Consider the following 17,257-nt stretch of genomic DNA (forward strand, 5'->3'; position numbering starts at 1 on the left):
ACTTAGTAGAGAAGGAAAGCAGAAGAGAGTAATTCCACCTTGACAAAAAACTCCCAACAGGCTCTCATCCTTGATGGATTAGTTGGAGACAGATCAGCAAACTACACCAGCACTACCATTCAGACCTTTTTATTTATATGCATGAAAAAATAACTTGAGAATCTAGAGAATCATTTGTTCATTGCCTTTATAAATATATTATCTTTTAGCAGAATGTAGGAGTATCCTGGCCTGCCTTATACCTTAGGTATCGTCCCACACATGACAGATCTAGCAGATTTAAGTCAAGTTATTAAACTAAAAAGCCAGGGATATTCTGGTTGTTTAGCTCTTTTTGGCCTTAAAATCTACACAGAGGAAAAAAGCAATCCAATGGAGCATAAGAGCTAATTTCTTTAAGCATTGCTATACCAAAAGGCAGATAACAAACCCTGTAGAACATTTATTTCAAAATTTGTTTGGACCATGAAGCAGTGTTAATGTCAGCCTTCAATATTCCAGCCTCTTCATTACTATTAAACAAACTAAGCTTTAATTGAGAACCCTACAAAAAGCAGCATACTACCATATGTGTACCTGTTGATCTCACTTTTGGAACTATAGTTGCAGCCTGAGGGAATAGATGGGGAAATAACCTAAAGAATTTCAAAACTAAAACATAACAACTCTACTGAAATCTTACACAATACAAGGATTTAATCACAGCCTGCAGCAAGAATGCACAGCAATATATACCATCAAACCATAGGCAAACTATGGAGAAACACTTGTACTTAGAAATTGCTCATGAGCTCTCAGAAAAGCATATCAAAACCTCAAACTTCTGTGCACTTTCTTATTAGTGTAGTCAAATTATCTTGTCCACGTTACTAGTCCAACTAAATTAAAATAATCTGATAATTTACCAGTTCTGCTGATTTAGTTTCTTCTTCTGAATCCAGTCAAATGACATCATGACCTTTGCCTTAAAAACATCTCACTATAGTCATCATGAAGGATTAATTTAAATTACAGTTCTTTTATTGTTTTTTCACTCTCAAGCAAAGTTGCTCCATTCTTCCCTGCAGTCCAGCTTGCCAGAATAATGTTAAGAAGTTTATGAATTTTAGATACTACACATAATCAATATTTGATGCCAACATTTCTTTGCTCTTCAAAGAGATGAGCTCTTCAGAGCTCAAAATAAAACTATGAACTACCAGAACAGTGTCCTGATCTCTATTTCAGTTCACTTTGTCTTCTGGCATGGTCTTGTGCACTAACCACTGGACTGAAGCTGATTAAGTTCTTCCCTGCAGAAAGGCTTCTCTGTCTCTCCACTATCATTTTGTTTGTCTGAGATGCTACAGCAGCATTTTGGCTAAACAAAAGTAGCACATGATCTAGCTAGTCCTACCATTTGACAAACTGGAACAGACTGTAAAAATGTGTGTGTGAATCTATGTGCATGTGTGTACAGAGAGATATGCACATGCACACAGCCCCCCCTCAATAAATAAACAAAACAACAAACAAACAAATAAATAAATGTGGGAACTGGAAGGTGAGGTTAATTTTGACCATGCATACAGTAAACCAGGAAAAATTTATAAATACTATTTGCAAACATTTCTTAAAAAAAATAAATTACATGTGTCACAGATACATTTTATAATTAATATAAAGGTTTTAAATTATACATAGGTTTTATTGTCAGGAGGGAACATTACTGTGATCCAGTCATGTAACCAGAACAATTTTGGTCACTAAGCACCACTCAACAATTCCTACACATTAGTTATTCTTTAAATTACCTTTGTCTTTCAACACCTAGATTTAATTCTAATACATTTTTCACACATTACTAAAGTCTCTATCAATGTTCTAGTTTAACTATACAAGTGCCTTGTGCTTGATTTTCTTTGATGTTTCAGAACCTCAAGCAAACCAAACACATCGTCTGCAGGATACAGGCAACTTCTAGTCAACAGAATCTCTAGAGGAAGGCGTTTCACAAGCGTCTCCAGCTTACTTCATGCCACAGTGCATAAGACACACGAAATCTCATCATTTCAATGGTTCTGCACAGAATGACTCACATTCTTCACTTCACGTGCTGAGCTATAGTAGAACTCACTGGGAGGGATCATACCACATAGACAAGTATGGACTTCTCTGTGTGAACTGAGACACCATCTGCAGGGGCCTTAGGGCAGGGATACTGGATTTCCACTCATTTTTGAACAGCCAAGTCCACCACCATGAAAAAAGATACTGGAAAATTGATGAACAGCTTTTTCTGGGGATGAGCTCCTGGGACCAAAGGATAAGGAGTACAGTTATCACCCTAAATACTGTTTAAATTGTGATAATATCTTGGAAACTATTGCTGCAAAAAGCAGCTAAATGAAAAAATATTTCAGAAGAACATACCAGTAGCTTATATACCAGTTACCATCACTAAGGCTGAAAAGTTTATCAGCTAGGCCTGCTCATCACTTCCTCCCTGGTTAGCTGCCTACAAGAGCAATCTCAAACTCTTTTCAGTCACAGCATGACATGTAAACCTGAACAATATAATACTAACTCTTGTTAACTCAAATCCTTATGACTTGTTTATAAAGGTAAGGCTCCCATAAGCACTCCAGTTCACATAAGCCTAATGCTTGTAGGACTAGTTATACAATGATGGAAGTCAACCCAGATGTTATCATGAAGTCAAAAGTTTTTTGTTGGTTTTTTTTTTCTCCTCTTAATATTTGGAGGGTCAGATTAAAAGTACCTAAAAGAAGACATGAATGATAGTCAGGAACAGCCAGACAGTTGGGTTTTTTTGAAGATCATGCATCCCAGTTATCAACTATCTATAGATATTAATATACTCGCAGAAATACTGTTCTTCATATGAAGATTACTTTGTAGAAAATATTTGTCTATGTGGAAGCAAGAACATTCAACATTTATTATGCAGAATTTCTTATAAGACTTAGAAAGTTTTAGTCATCAAAGCAAGCAGGAAATAAGGGACTGAAGTGTGCCAGAAAGCAACGCTTCCCACAATGCAGAAAGTGGCAAGGGGAGACAAGCAGCTGACTCAGCACAAAGTAAACTAGGTCTGCTGGTTGAAAACAAAAATCTCTAGATCCTCAGGTTTTATTTGTAATCGAGTTATTTAGATGTGATCTATGGCGACAGATGAATCTTTGAAGGTGTCAGCAGAGATGGGAACAAGAGTGGTGTCAACTGCACTGCTCAAATCAAATGCCATTTTCAAGATTTCCAGTGTTGGCATTGTTAGCAGTTTGGGGCTTATAAAAACATCAAAGTTGATGATAGCAACAGGAAAAAAAAAAATCCCTTTTAAAAGACTTTTTTAACAGAGAATGCTACATCTACAAAAATAATAAACACACCAATTACAAGTCAGGCCTGATTTCTACAAAATAATCACAGTAGAACAAAAAGATAAGTTAACCACATGAATTGTTCCTTGTACACAAATGGAAACCCCTGTTTTGGAAGGGATATAATTCTTATATTAGCTTTTATTAAATTATTTGCAATATGCCTCTGCAACACACTAGAACTTTTTTATCTTTATCCTTCTTGAAAAAAAATCCAACACAGCATCTCTACAGCTGATGTTGAAGGACAAGCTTTGTCAACAGTCATCCTATAAGAAGATTAACATGTTTTGCTGAAAGGTAGATAGCCCATTGCAGGCAATGCATCCATATGGGTACTTAAAGGAAAATAACCCGTTTGTTCAAGATATTTTAAGAGCACTTTATGACCTCAGGTTTGGGAGACAAATATAAAGAGTCAAGTCAAATATCAGAATGAGGTGTTTACTTCTAGTTCAAGACTATTTTTCTTTAAACCCTGATACTGATCTTGTTGGCCTTCAGATTAAATAAATTTGAAAAATAATTTTCCCAGCCAGTTATAGATAAGAAAACAAAACCAGAATTTTCTAATAAAATCTAGTTGCAAACTCACTTATGGAAAGGATACTGAAGGAAGCAAACAAGTCCCTCCACCTAGACCACTAATTTAGTTTAGAACAATGGAAAACACCTGCAAAAATAACAGTGATTCCTATGTGGAGCCCAGATCTCTCTTTCTGGTGTTGTTGCTAGCTCCCCTTTTTCAGTTACCAGCAGTTAAAGGATGATGCCCAGGCTGCACTGGTTTGTGTTCAATAATGAAGGCCTATCTAATGCTTCAGGTAAGGAATCTAATACTATGCATTTGGGAAAGCAAAAGTATTAAATTTGAGAATCTTGCAATAGTCTTGGGCAATTCAGCTGAGTCTGTAGACTCTGGCCAAGTTTTACCACAGAACTACATTTCTTGAACAAGTCTCCAGGGCCTGCGGTAGCAACATTTTAGGACTCCTACCCACATCCACCAAGGGAAGCTTTTCGCCCCACATCACCAACTTCTTTACCTTTCACAGGTCTCTAGATCTGTATGCATGAACTCACGCTTTTGTCAAATCAATGTAGCTGTTCAGAACAGTTATATCATTTTGTGCTATCAATTCCAACAGCATGTACCAGAATCCATTATCATTTTTCAATAGAGTAAGGTCTGACAGACAAGATCTGGAAGACTGAACTTCAGTTTTTAACAGGTTATTACCCTGAATTTCCCCACTTCCTGACACACTCAAGGGCAACACAATAAGATGTTTCCTCTCAGGTTTCTCAGTGGATGAGTTTAGGCTGCTGGTGAAGACAGGCATATGTCTACGCCCCAGTCCACTTGCAAGCCCCAAAAGGGAGCCCATGGCTTCTTACAAAACTAACATAATAAACTATATGAACACACTTCAAACCACTGGGGAAAAATCCACCAGAGCTCTTCTGACAGTCCTAAATTTCATTGTTGAGGGACTAATCAGAATTTCTATCAGCACACACGATCCTCTTTTCCCCTCCTTCCTCACCTAATAATACTCATTGCATACCTGAAGTTACATGGTGGGACCAGTGCCTAAGGGCCTTACTGACACCAGTGGCCAAGAGTACTTCAAAGAGAAGAAGTGTTTTCAAGGGGATCTTCCCTGTTTATGGTGTGACTCCATGTGAAGAGTTACATTAGTGCAACTAAAAGGACCCCGTAGACAACTGAGTGACATAAAGATAGGAATTGCCAAGGAGGACAACAAACCACAACACTCCCCAGCTGGCACAGCATTCTGCACCTATATCTGCCTGTCTTCAGGGAACACAGCACCCAGTGGTTTTCAGGTCACAAAGAGAAACTTTTATTAAAGGACAGGAGTTAAAAGGGAGGTTCTGGATGACAGTTTTTGAAGTATTTTATCAAATGAGAGTCAGAATGTGGCTTTATAGTGTCAGAAACAGGTGCAAGAGACAACAATACTACCAACATCACCTTCAGCTGTTTCAGTATCGCAGCTAGTTCATAATGCTAATGGTTCAGACTCTTGAGTTACTCTAGGCTGATATGGCTTGAAAGGCACTATCAGGAAACAGTCATTTCTATTCCCTTCCAAAGCTGAAATACCATCTTTTGGCTAAACTAAGAACCCTGTGTTGCAGTACTGGGTAATATATCACCAAATGCTAGTAACACTTTAGAGTACTTACTCTCTCCTAGACATTCTTACCAAGTATTTCAATATCATTGGTTTAAAGAGGAGCAAGGAAAAGCATGCACTGGAGCAAGAGAAGCTAGATAAAAATTACAATACACATGCACTGGTTTTCACAATAAAATATAATAAAACAACCATATAACCTTAGTGCAAGTTTGGAATAAGAAAGGAAAGAGAAGAGGCTATCAATAACTGAACCACAATTAAGGAACATACCAGCCCGCTAACCATGGACACTCCCTTTTCACAGTCTCCAACTTTGACACTGACTTAGTAAAGAAAACCTAAAATTTTGCTATACTTTGAAAGAAACAAGGCAATAGACACAACCATTCCTCCTGTAACTGGCAATTTTCCTCAAGTACTCAGAAATTTCAGTTCTATTGGACAAGGTCAACCAAAAGGGGTTCACCCCATGTATCTTCTCCCATACCAAATCCATTTCAGCAGTGCTCCTAGGGTACACTTCTTAACTAGGGGGAATTGCCAGTGCAAACGTTAGTGGGCTTCCTTTGAAACCAGGTCACTGAGATGATCCAGATTATGAAAAACACACACACACAAAAAAGGCAGCAGGAATTTCTGGAGGGACTTTATGCTGGAGAAAACACAGCACAGAACAATGGCCTAAACATTTTTAAAACCACAACACAAATATTCATTCACATGCCTTTGTCCGTAGAGTTCACCAGCAATAAATATAAACAAAGTAGCTGTGGGTCAGAAGGACAAGGCACAAAATTGTTATAGTACTCTCTCTCTAGCTACAGAAGCCTTAGAGTTAACTTACATTAAGCATTCTTAAGGCCTCAGTGCAGACTTCATACCAATCCCAGCTTTCTGCTACTATCACTGATGAATATCAGCTCCTCTGTGAAGTTGCTCAACTTTACAGTATACACTGGGATACAAGCATGGCTTTCTTCCTAAAAGGTCCCCAAATAGAGATTCACTTTATTAATATATTTATACAAAAATAATGAGTATGGAAATAAAGAGCTGATTTACACAGCAGACAATTGGATTGCATCAGCATACCTCAGGTGAGACACAAAACTGAGACTAGATGCATTAATAAATCCACTAAATGGCAAGATATTTACAAGCTTTATACTTCGGAATATACATTCTAGCAAAAAAATCAAGAACAAGACACTAATTAGACTGCAGTTTTGGGGTCACTGACTTGGTTTGCATTTGCTACCTTCCTGAGAAATGTTATGTAAATGTGCTATACTTACACTCAACATGGCAAATTTCTTAAACAAATAGTTGGACACGTTTATGAAGCAAGCTAAAAGAAAATCCCCAACCTTCTTTAGAAACAATTTGCTCTTTCAACAACAACAGATTTAACAGCAAACTGTACCTCAATTGCACAGTTCCAGCTGTGACATTCCCCAGGTTTCTGTTAAGAATCGTAGATAGCAGACTGCCACCTGCCTTTCACAGGTCACAGCTGCAATGCCGCAGCCTGGAAATTAAAAGTAGCCTACCGAGAATAGTTGACAAACATATCTCCAAAGGGTCAGTTAGAAGAACGTTTATAGTATTTGACAAAAACAACTCCTCCTTTTGAATGAGTTGCAGCTTTTCGAAAAACATTTGGAGAGAGCAAATGTATAGTCTGTAACTTAAAACTGTTTCCGATGAGAAACGTATACACATGCTGAAGAGGCTAAAAGGATGATAATGAAAAGAAATTGACTGATTAACAGTAGTTTGGAGAACTCAACACTGGCAAGAACTCCCATTAAACATTTCCATAAAGTGATGTTACAGAAAATGAGAAGTTCCTTGGTGCTGTTTCCTATAATTAAGACAGCAGCAATAACAATTTGTCTCAGGAGCTGTAGTAACTTTAGAACAGATATTACCAAGCATCAAGATCATAGCAAAATTTTATAAAACAGATGTTAAATCTAAAGCTAAATTATATATCATTGATATTCAGAAGTCGGTCATAGCAACATATTAACTAATTAGTAGATACTGCTTTATGTTAACGGTATTGGATTACACACCCCCTCCCTCCCGCTATCAACCGATAGTGCTGGTAGTACACACCTACTATCAACTGATAGTACTATCAACTATCCACTTACGTGTCCTACAGCATAGAAATAACCCACAGCCAACACTCTGAGTGATACAGCTCTCGCAGACCAGAGTGCAGAAAGGGGTCTGTTCCTGCCCATCCCTCGAGCTCAGCTGCTCCCGTGGCTTAATTCCTTCACACAACCTCTAACACATAAACTGAAGTTCACAGGAGGCTCATGTTGTATTTCTGCAGTTTATGGCTTGTAACATACAGTTTACTCACTGGAAAGTAATGCATTTCATTCAGTGAAAATCCTGTATTTGTATAAGACTACATCAACAGAAGTTAGAATCCATGTGGTTTCGCCAAGTAACGGGGAAAAAAAAAAAAACACAGACACACACAAAAAAAACCCCAAACTAAAAAAACCCACCTCACACAAAAAACACACCAACACCACACTTTTTGTTCTGAAAACAGCAAAAAATACATAATTACCACCCCTTGCATCTCTGCCCAACAGGAAATGAGTACAAAAAAACCTGATATAACCAAAGTTTATGGTTCATTACAAAGTGCATGAGCACTCCTACTACCTGTAAGTATTTTAAGAAAACAGCACTAGTTAAACATTAAAAGAAATAAGACACTACAGATATTAATGCCTTCAGCTTTCTCAATCAAAACAAAACAGTTACAACATCCTAAGGAACAAGTAGTACAACTTAAAAACAAGTGTTTACATTACTTAGTTCAAAACAACCTCTCAAACAGGAAAGTAAACTGCCACCCTCCAGAGCAAAGTCTCAGATCTCAGCAGGACTCCTCACAGCTGTTCAGCATTAAAATGAGAAAATGAGATGAATCCATTAGTAAATGTAATAAAGTTAGATTATCAGTACCTGCTGGAGAAGAAGGTGGAAACACAGCACAAAATACAGAAGTCTAACAAACTCTCTCACTAGACAGAGCACTGTACCTGAGGCCATACCTCAGCCTTTTGAGACAGCAATACACTTTTGTTTGACATCATATATATGACATCACCAAGTTCAACAATCCTTAGTAAGTCCAACTTTGCCAGACTGAGTCAGTGTTACTCACATAACAACCAGAAGACACTGAAACTGCTACAACTAAGATTTGAGTGCAATTTCAATTATTTTTAAAAGATCTATTTTTATAGCGCTCTATCTGGGCTAGCAGCATACCTGCCTTTCACAGAAAAATTCAAACTAAGAGCAGTTAGCTTTCAGAAAATACAGTCTTCAAATAAACTACCTTAGGTCTGCTGGAGCACGCTATTACAATAACTTTAACAACAGGTTTCAGTTTCAGGATGTTTTTCTCAGCTGTAATCTTGCAAATTCTAACCATCTTCCCAAGAGTGCGTGTGCATGCATGCACTGACCTCTCCTGCCAATAGTCAGGTTTGCTGAAGGAATGGATAGCACTGAAAGCTCCCCCCATCCCTGCTGCCCCGCAGGAATAATCCTGGGTAGATAATCGTTCTGTAAATCTAACACGCATACTTAGCATTTAGAGTGACACAACAAACCCTAATAGCTGTCATTAATCTGGTAAGCAATCCTCACAAAACGATGGATTAATACAACAGACCAAGGTGTTTCCTTCTGCGTCGTTGCAGAACAGTAACTCAAAGTCAGCTCTTCACAAAATGACAAAATACGGTTACACTAGAGACCGAAGCCAGTCCAGTTAAGTAACAGCGCCAAGGAACACACACTGGGACTTGTACTACAAGAACATCCCACCGAATCTTCCACGTTCCTCAGACAACTGCCGGTGCCCTCCACGCCGCTTCTCGTTTGCTCGTACCAGAAGAAGCCGCGGAGCAAACTTCACTTACCGAAGTGTAACAAAACCCCACAAAAACGTTTCGGAGCCACCGGCTGCTCTCCCCGCAGTCAGGGCTCAGAGACCGCAACACACCTTGTGCTCCTGGGCGAGAAAACCCTCCCGCGGGTGCAGGGGCTCCCGCTGCGCGGAGCGCCGGAGGGAACAGTTTGGGTTTCAGCCCCGTTGGAGATACGGCTGCCTGCCTGGATGGATTTTCTTTTCCCGAACAAACAGCGCTGTCTTCGGGCAGAACGACCGCCCGCTTGAAAGGCTCGGTGGACTTTCGGGGGTGGAGCCGGGCACTGCCCGAGCCGGGTTCCTGCCGCCGGCCACACTCCCCGTCACCGGTCCCCAGCAGCAGCGCCGCTCCGCCTCGCTCCCAGCTCCCCCTGCCGGCACCCTGCCGCTGCGGCGGCCGGGACCCCGGCCGGCCTCCTCGCCCCCCTGGACACCCCGGCAGAGCCGGGAGCGCAGCCCCGCGGAGCCCCCGGGAGGCGGCCCTAGGGACGGAAGAAGCGGCCAGGGACGCGCTATCCCCGTGCCACTCCAGGAGCCCCGCCGCCCTCAGCCCGATCACCGCGAGGTGGGGAGAGGGACCGAGAGGGGGTTACCTGGAGGCGCCGTAGGGCTGCACGGCGCAGGCGGGCGCCGCCGCCGCGCTGATGCCCCGCTCCCCGGCGCGGCGCTGCCGCCTCACGCCGCCATGGCCGCAGTCTCGCCCCGCGCAGCACCGCTGAGCCGCCCGCGCTCCGATCGCTCCCACCAAGTTTGCGGCGAGGCAGCCGCACGCCTCGCTCCCCGCGCCCGCCTGCCCGCCGGACCCAGCGCCCCGCCACGGGGGCGGAGCAGCGGCAGCCGGGGCGGCTGCGGCGGCCGCCCGTCAGTCCCCGGCGATGCGCGGGTTGCCGCGCAACCCGCAGCCGACTCTGCCCCGGGCTAGGGTGATCTCGCATTCCCCCTTCCCCCGCGCTCCCCCCTCCGGGCCTGCCGAGAAGTTGCAACTGGTTGAGATGTTTGTGATTGGGTTTTTGTTTGTTTTAATTTTACTGCTTTTATCTATTTTCCCTTTACTTACCGCAGCCCAAAAAGCATGACCGGAGGCTTCTCCTCGCGATCGTTTCTGAGCCAGCGCCACTACAACTAAGCACAACAAATGCTGGCGAGCTGCGACAGCGAGAAGGGAGGAGGGACTGAGGCAGCGGGCGAGGGGCAGCTCGGCGGATGCCGGGGTCCGCAGGGGCTCCCGCGGGACAGGGCGGGCGCGGCGCTCCTGAACAGTGCTCGAGGCTCCCCGTCTCCCCGCCGAGTGGGTCAGGGGAGACGGGGCCGAAGCCGGGGCGCAGCAGGTACAGGAGGCGAAGGAGAGCCCGGCGTCGGAGGCTGCCCCGGAGCGGGAGGGACACGGGAGCGCCCGCTTGTACCGAGGCTGCGCGCCGCAGGCTCCCCGCTCCCGCCGCCGGCTCCTTGCTCCCCCACACACGCCGCCCGCCGGGAGTCGGCAAGCCAAAGCCAACGTCCCGCCCGCGGGCCTCCGCGGGACGGCACGCAGCCGCGCAGGCAACGGGAGCCGCGCATTGTCCCGTCCCGCGGGTGCGTGTCCGGCCCCCGCGCTACTCTCCGCTGCGCGTCTCAGCGCAAGCGGGCGGAGGAGCGCTGCGCTGACATTTTTGCGACCACGTAAAAGCCTGCGGCGAGTCCCTCTCCGCCCCCTCCCCTCCCTCTACAGCACGGATCGACGTGTCAGCCCCGAAAGTTCATCTGTGGGCCCTGGGAGAGTTCCCAGTAAAGGTCCCGTGGCGTGAGCGGAGCGGTGAGACGTGGCATTGCGGGGCGGGCGGCCGAGGAGTCCAAGTGTGTTTCCCCAGGTACGTACGTTTGCATTTCCGCGCTCACCGTATTTTCGACGCATGCTTTTGTGTTTAGCCAACCCATCTGTATTAAAACAGAAGGTTAGTTTTGCTCGTACATGTATTTAAATGAATTCCATCAAAGTTTGTTTGTTTTTCTTTTATGGCAGCATTTGCACATTTCAACTGCAAACCGCAGCAGAAACTGATTTGTGTTGTTTGCAGCAAGACTTCCATTTAGAGCACTAAAAGCACTGAGAGTTTATTAAAACAAACAAAACCATGGAATTGATCCATGCTGGAGTAATCCTATAAAAATATACTTAATTAAAACAGCTAGAATCAAAACTTATCTGCAAGCCAAAATGTTGCAAATCCAAATGGCCTGAAACACCCAGCTCAAGGAAGAATGTAACTTTGGCTACATTATAAAAAAAAAACCAAACTTGTTCAAGGAGAAACATTAACGAAAGTTTGGAACTATCATTAAAAATGAAGGTCTGGAATCTAGAACTTTCTTTCTCGTTGCTGCAGGCCAAACATTTTTTTCATTACAGTCATGTAACCCTGACAGTCAAGGATGTTTCCTTATTTATAACAATACAGTTTTGTAAAACACCGATTTAATTTATGTAGGATGACTTTCCTGTGAAATTTCCTAATCTCCAGAAAATACTTGTGTAGAAAATAAGAGTGCAATTTACACCTCAAAGTTGCCATCAGAGTAACTGCAGATATAGGACGATTCACATATATAGTCCCTTAACTTATCTGAAGTGTTTTTAAGATGTATCTGTGCACATCAGCAAGTCCCATGTTTTGTATTGCAGTAACTGTAGACTTTTCCTTTTTAAAGAGGAGATATACTTATTTTTCCAACTGCTGGGCAAAACAAAACCAAACCAAAAAAACATACATACTTTAACTGTGAAAAGTAAGCGATGTATATGCAAAGCTGACTTCAAAACATCAAAATTTTAGCAGCTAGAGTGATTTATGTTGTAGTCCCTAACAATTCCTCTGCAGTTTGGCTATAAAACAATGGGCACATTACATACATACATACATACATACATACATACATACATACATACATACGGACTTTTTATAGCTTTTTACAATACTGGCTTAATGATTTACAGATTTACAGTATCTCCTAAGGAGAACTCCACTGAGATCACACTTTATCATCCCCAGAAGTTTTTAGTCATGTACTTTATAACTACCAATCTGTCACGGAAGAACAGTAATCATGTCAATGATTAATTCTATTTTATTTTATTTTGAGAAGCTAGTGGGCAAAGGTGTATTAAACCGGCCATGAGATTAACCATGTTTAAAATAAAACTATAAAATGTAACTTTATTTAATGTTATATGTTACTCTGCACTATGTCTAAATGCAGTGATGTCTCAATCTCAGGCTAAGCTTCTATGTGTTACTATAACCAAAATAAATAAGGATATCCTAAAATAATCTAGGAGCATTATGCTGAGGATAGGGGAGAAAGAAGCAGGAGAAGCTCTGCAATGTGATTTAAAGCAGGAAAAAAGCCCTCAGAGTATCCAGTGACAGTTCTATCCAGCCATCCTTCCAGTAGGGACCTACTCCTCCTCTGCCCCATATTTTCTTGTTATTATGTTTCTCACTGTTACAAATTCTTGATCCCTACTTCCAACAAACTAGAGCCCAGCATGTTACGGGTTGGCAGCATGTGGAAGCAGTAAGGTACTGCAATTGGAAGAGGAAAGCTGCACAGCACCTTCAGGCTTTCGGCCAGTTTGGTGGGAAGCCAGATTTCGGCTCCTCCCTGTGGTGGCAGGATATAAGGAGTGTTAGAAAGCAGGGAAGGGGGTAGGTTTCCATCTGTTTAGGTAGGAAAGCCGTGGAGTAAGGGAAAGCCTGTCTTCACATTACCCATCAAAAGCACCTTGGATAGTATGTCTGTCTTTCATCATTTAGAAAAACAAAGTACCATACTGGCAAAGTTTAATTTAGGTAAAAAAGAAAAAGAAAGGGACAAAAAAAAGGAGAGAGGTGTTAGCTTCAGTAAAACCAAGTCTAGAGCTATGTTTCTGTCATAGGGAAAAGACCTCACTTGCTTTACAATGACAGAGTTCAAAGGCTTTATTTTAATTGTATTTTGCTTTTTTTTACTCAATAGAAAACATTATTTATTTTTGTTTAATTCATGAGAAACATGCAGAGAAAAGATTTAAAATCTCACATTTAATTGCCTGCTTTTGTTTTTTCAACCACATCATCTATTACTCAGGAGAAACTCTCCCTATGACCAAAAACTTTCCAGAGTAGACCAGCCAGGAGCATGGTGCATGTGAACATGCTCCCTTTCCTTAACTAGTGCAAAAGAACTGAGAGTTTGTGCAGTCTGGTATCTTGAATCCACCTTGCTTATATGACCTTGCTGAGAGATCTGTTCATCAAGTCTACATTGCTGTTCCTTCCTTTTTTTCCCATTGAGACTCAGGAATTTATTTGGTCTGCTGTACTTGAGTTGTATGAGTCCTGTGCATTCCCACCTGCATTGAGCAAAGTCATCTTCCAAGGCTGGATCATCACGAGTCTTCCATATTTGAGTGTCATCCTCAGATGGTTCTCGTAGGGTTCTCATAGGTTCTCCCTTAAAAAACAGGACATGCAAAGCTGTAGCTGTCTATGCCCAATAGTGCCTACCCCAGTAGCAGCCACAAGACAAGTTCAAACTGAACAAAATTTTAATTGTCTTAGCAAAAGACACCATTGCAATACTTGCTTTAAATCACAGGGGAATAAATGTCAGAGTTACAAACTCCCTCCTGTTTTCTGTCAAATTATTGTCTCATGTTATGTGCTGTATTTAAAGGTTACACTGACTAATATCTGTAATATCTATGAATTAGGAACAGCAAAATGAGTTTCTAAATTACTTGGCTTTTGAGAGCTAGATGTTCTCCTGATGAGTTTCTATTTACCATTTATGATCTAAAGAGAGAATAAAGTAGTATCTCTCATAGTATTTGTATGATTTAGACTTTTTATAAACAAAATGTTTTATGAATGCTTAGGTGATATTTTCAACACAACTATATTATACATGTAAATGTGCACTTGCATTTATAAATGTATGAGCTGATTTTTAGTGATTGCCTCTTTCTTTTCATTACAGTCTCTGACAGATAAGGCAGTTAAAGAAGTTGTTATATGACAGCCTTAAATAAGGGCCGTCTAAATTCAAGTCCATAAAAGCAGTCAGATATTTGGTGAAAATGATGAATTTTGGGGTACTGATTCATGTGATCTGAAAAAGCCATCCATTTCCTGATTCACCTTCATATCTCCTCCACAAAATAAAGGAATATTTTACAATTAATACCTGCAGTCAAAAAATTTTTATGTGTGTGTTTTCCTGTCTTTCAGCCACTTCCATGAATTGATACTTTCAAAGTGAAGAGGAAGATAGGAGTGAGAATGAAGAAAGCCTTGAAGAAATCCAGTCCAAAAGCTTGAGGAGTAGAAATAATAGGAAATGTTAATAATTCCGGTCTATTAAATAGGTCAGAATTTGGACTGAAATTATGAAAAGTTACAAATCTAAGACTAGTCTTATTATATTTGTATCTCTTTTCACAGATTTTTGAAGTAATACGTAAAAAAATATTAGCACATTTTTTCCCTCTACTTTAGATGATAATGTATTCTGCTTCTTTACACAACTTCCTTATATAGACTAATTTAAGTTTAAATTTTTTGGTTTTTAGCCCCAAGACACCTCCTTAAAGCAAGCCAGGGTATGAATCAGCAATTCATTAGTTGCTTCTCTCTGTTTACAGGTCCATACTCACTATATTGGAATACTGTGTTACTACCTCACCAAGCCGTACAAGTGGGAATTGGATAAAGAGTAGATATATATGACATTATCACTGCCAGATGATCTGAAGCACAGGATGTAGAGCTTATGTGGACCTCAGGCTTTTGTGCTGGCCTTTTTGGGGCCATGTGGGTAGAGATGATACTTGGCATAATTCCTGCCTTCGCAGAATTAGACCATCACAATTTTTGAAAGAAAAAAATGCATGTAAATTGAATAGAAATTAACTAAAAAAGACTAACAGAAAAGAGCTTTCCTACAAAGAGTCTCACTGACTGTCTTTAATGGGAGTTCATTTACCCCATTATTTAAAAGGAGCGAGCTTATTTGTGTGACCAGTATATCACTCTCTGCCCTTTCACTAAGTACTTGTCAAGAGGGTTTATGTAGAAAGTAAGACAGTCAGGAGCTTAACAAGTATTATAATTGATTTTTCCAGCCATACATTCCCTATCAGATCAGATAATTTAGTAGTAGCAATGAAAGTTACAAGTCCAATTCAAGTGATATTTTCCTCACTTGCTCCTACACAGTGTTCACTTGCCTGTTAGGAAAAAACTAGCTGGTGTTATTTACAGCCAGCCTTTTTAGTCTGGAATTGTTAAAAACCAAAATGCCTAACAACTTGAAAGTAGCTATAAAAGTAGTACTAGGCAAAGACAGAAGAGAAAATAAATTAAGAATAATGAGTGTTTATCACTGAGAAATGAAAAACAAACCAACAACACAACCTTCTGAATTTATTTACCTTGCTGATTTTACTTGGATACTAAAGCACCCCCTTTGCAGTCTGATATTCTGTCCCATTACTAGTCTGACTCAGACTAGAGCAATAGGAGTGTAAGGGTGTATCTACATCATCCTAGACTTGAAAGGAAGCCCAGTACACAGCCCTGCAAAGTTTTGTTGCATCTGGTTTGGCACTTGTGGATTGAGCAGCTCTGTTCTGCCTGTCTCTGTTCAAGGTCAAACATCTAAGTGTTAAATACACATGAGGGAGATTCCCCTACCACGTGTCATTTACAAGAGCAGATGCTGTGAATTAGGGGCAGTGCATATTGGTCTCACATCATGCTGTTGTTAATACCCCTGATTGTATCTGATCACTGTCCTAAATCTCTCCCATACGGTACACAAGTGTAATTTTTTTTTAATGTTTTTCAAATGTCACCTATAAGCAGCACCAAAAATCCGTGCAAAATCTGTGTTGAGCTGAACTCTCTGCAGTTACACCTTTAGCCTTCATGCAGTGCTCTGTCCCAAAGAGAAGCTCAAACCAAAGGATCCCACCGTTTTCCAAACTACTGTGAACTTTGCTGGCAAAGTATAGTGCATCTCGTTACTGCAGGCAGTCGATTTAAAAGTATACAGCTATTTTCTACTATAAGTTGTTTTTTTTTCATTCAAATATGCATAAATTAGCCTCCATCATGACTTTGTCAGTTCAGGGTATAAGGAAGATGACGTTCCTTGATGAGCAAATGTAGGAAGCGGTAGCATTACAGGAAAATGGAATTAATATGCACTTGGTGATCCTAATTCTAGTACTATCTAACATTTGAGTGTTTGTCTTATTGCCCTTAGCATTCTGCGAATGTCAGATGTTTGGTATAAGTTCAGGCATTAGGTTTGTATCCCTCTTATAGCTTTCCATAACCTGAAACAGTTGTAATTATTGAAAGTATTTTGATCAGAAGTATTGTATTAAAAATATTTTTAATTGGTTTTCTTTGTATTTTACTTAATAAAAACTGCTTACTTAAAATATTGCGGGTAAATTATTTCCAGGTTTGGCTGGGCACGTGAAAACATGTAGGAGATTTTGCTGAAGAACAGAACACTTAGCCTGAGTCTGTTACAAGAAGCCAAAATTTGATTTTCCAAACCTGAAGGTTCAGAAAATAAGCCTCATTCTAAAATACTTAGCAGGAGATGAGAGGTGCAAACATACTATTGAAGAAGAAAAGCCACTTTTTTGTAGTTAGACCTAGTTACTGTGTAATAAGGCTTAGGTGTTCATAAAAGAGATCCGG

The 17,257-nt window shown here is 41.0% G+C and overlaps 2 protein-coding genes across 11 annotated transcripts in view; one reads left to right on the forward strand and one right to left on the reverse strand.

Moving 5' to 3' along the window:
* The window catches only part of SEMA5A (semaphorin 5A), a 328,825-nt gene extending 318,560 nt beyond the window's left edge, over nt 1-10,265 (reverse strand). For 3 of the 8 annotated variants that reach the window (XM_082045298.1, XM_082045290.1, XM_082045296.1), the window contains exons 1-2: nt 10,118-10,265; nt 6,276-6,318 (exon numbers count right to left, since the gene is read on the reverse strand). The gene's annotated coding sequence lies outside the window, so the exon portion shown is untranslated. Of the gene's footprint in view, nt 1-6,275; nt 6,319-6,846; nt 6,924-7,710; nt 7,809-9,599; nt 9,736-10,117 lie in introns of those variants that run through there. The other 5 variants (XM_082045291.1, XM_082045294.1, XM_082045293.1 and 2 more) reach the window with 5 other exon arrangements.
* LOC309436269 (uncharacterized protein) lies at nt 9,874-16,983 on the forward strand. 3 transcript variants are annotated; one of them, XM_082045310.1, is made up of 3 exons: nt 9,874-10,089; nt 10,587-11,371; nt 14,771-15,031. In XM_082045310.1, the coding sequence occupies exon 2, from the start codon at nt 10,660-10,662 to the stop codon at nt 11,185-11,187; it is 528 nt and encodes a 175-aa protein (XP_081901436.1). In that variant the 5' UTR covers nt 9,874-10,089; nt 10,587-10,659; the 3' UTR covers nt 11,188-11,371; nt 14,771-15,031. The 3 variants fall into 3 exon arrangements, with proteins under 3 accessions (XP_081901436.1, XP_081901438.1, XP_081901437.1); XM_082045312.1 differs by lacking the exon at nt 9,874-10,089 and adding an exon at nt 15,184-16,983 and having other exon boundaries at nt 10,407-11,371; nt 14,771-14,907; XM_082045311.1 differs by lacking the exon at nt 9,874-10,089 and adding an exon at nt 10,422-10,447.
* Nucleotides 16,984-17,257: the final 274 nt, after the last annotated feature.

The sequence above is a fragment of the Streptopelia decaocto genome (genome assembly GCF_964273445.1).
Source record: "Streptopelia decaocto genome assembly, chromosome: 2".
In the NCBI taxonomy this organism is placed as follows: Eukaryota; Metazoa; Chordata; class Aves; order Columbiformes; family Columbidae; genus Streptopelia; species Streptopelia decaocto.

Excerpts from the sequence above, each read along its gene's own strand:
- LOC309436269 (XM_082045310.1), top strand. The coding sequence starts at position 10,660 with ATGCTGGCGAGCTGCGACAGCGAGAAGGGAGGAGGGACTGAGGCAGCG.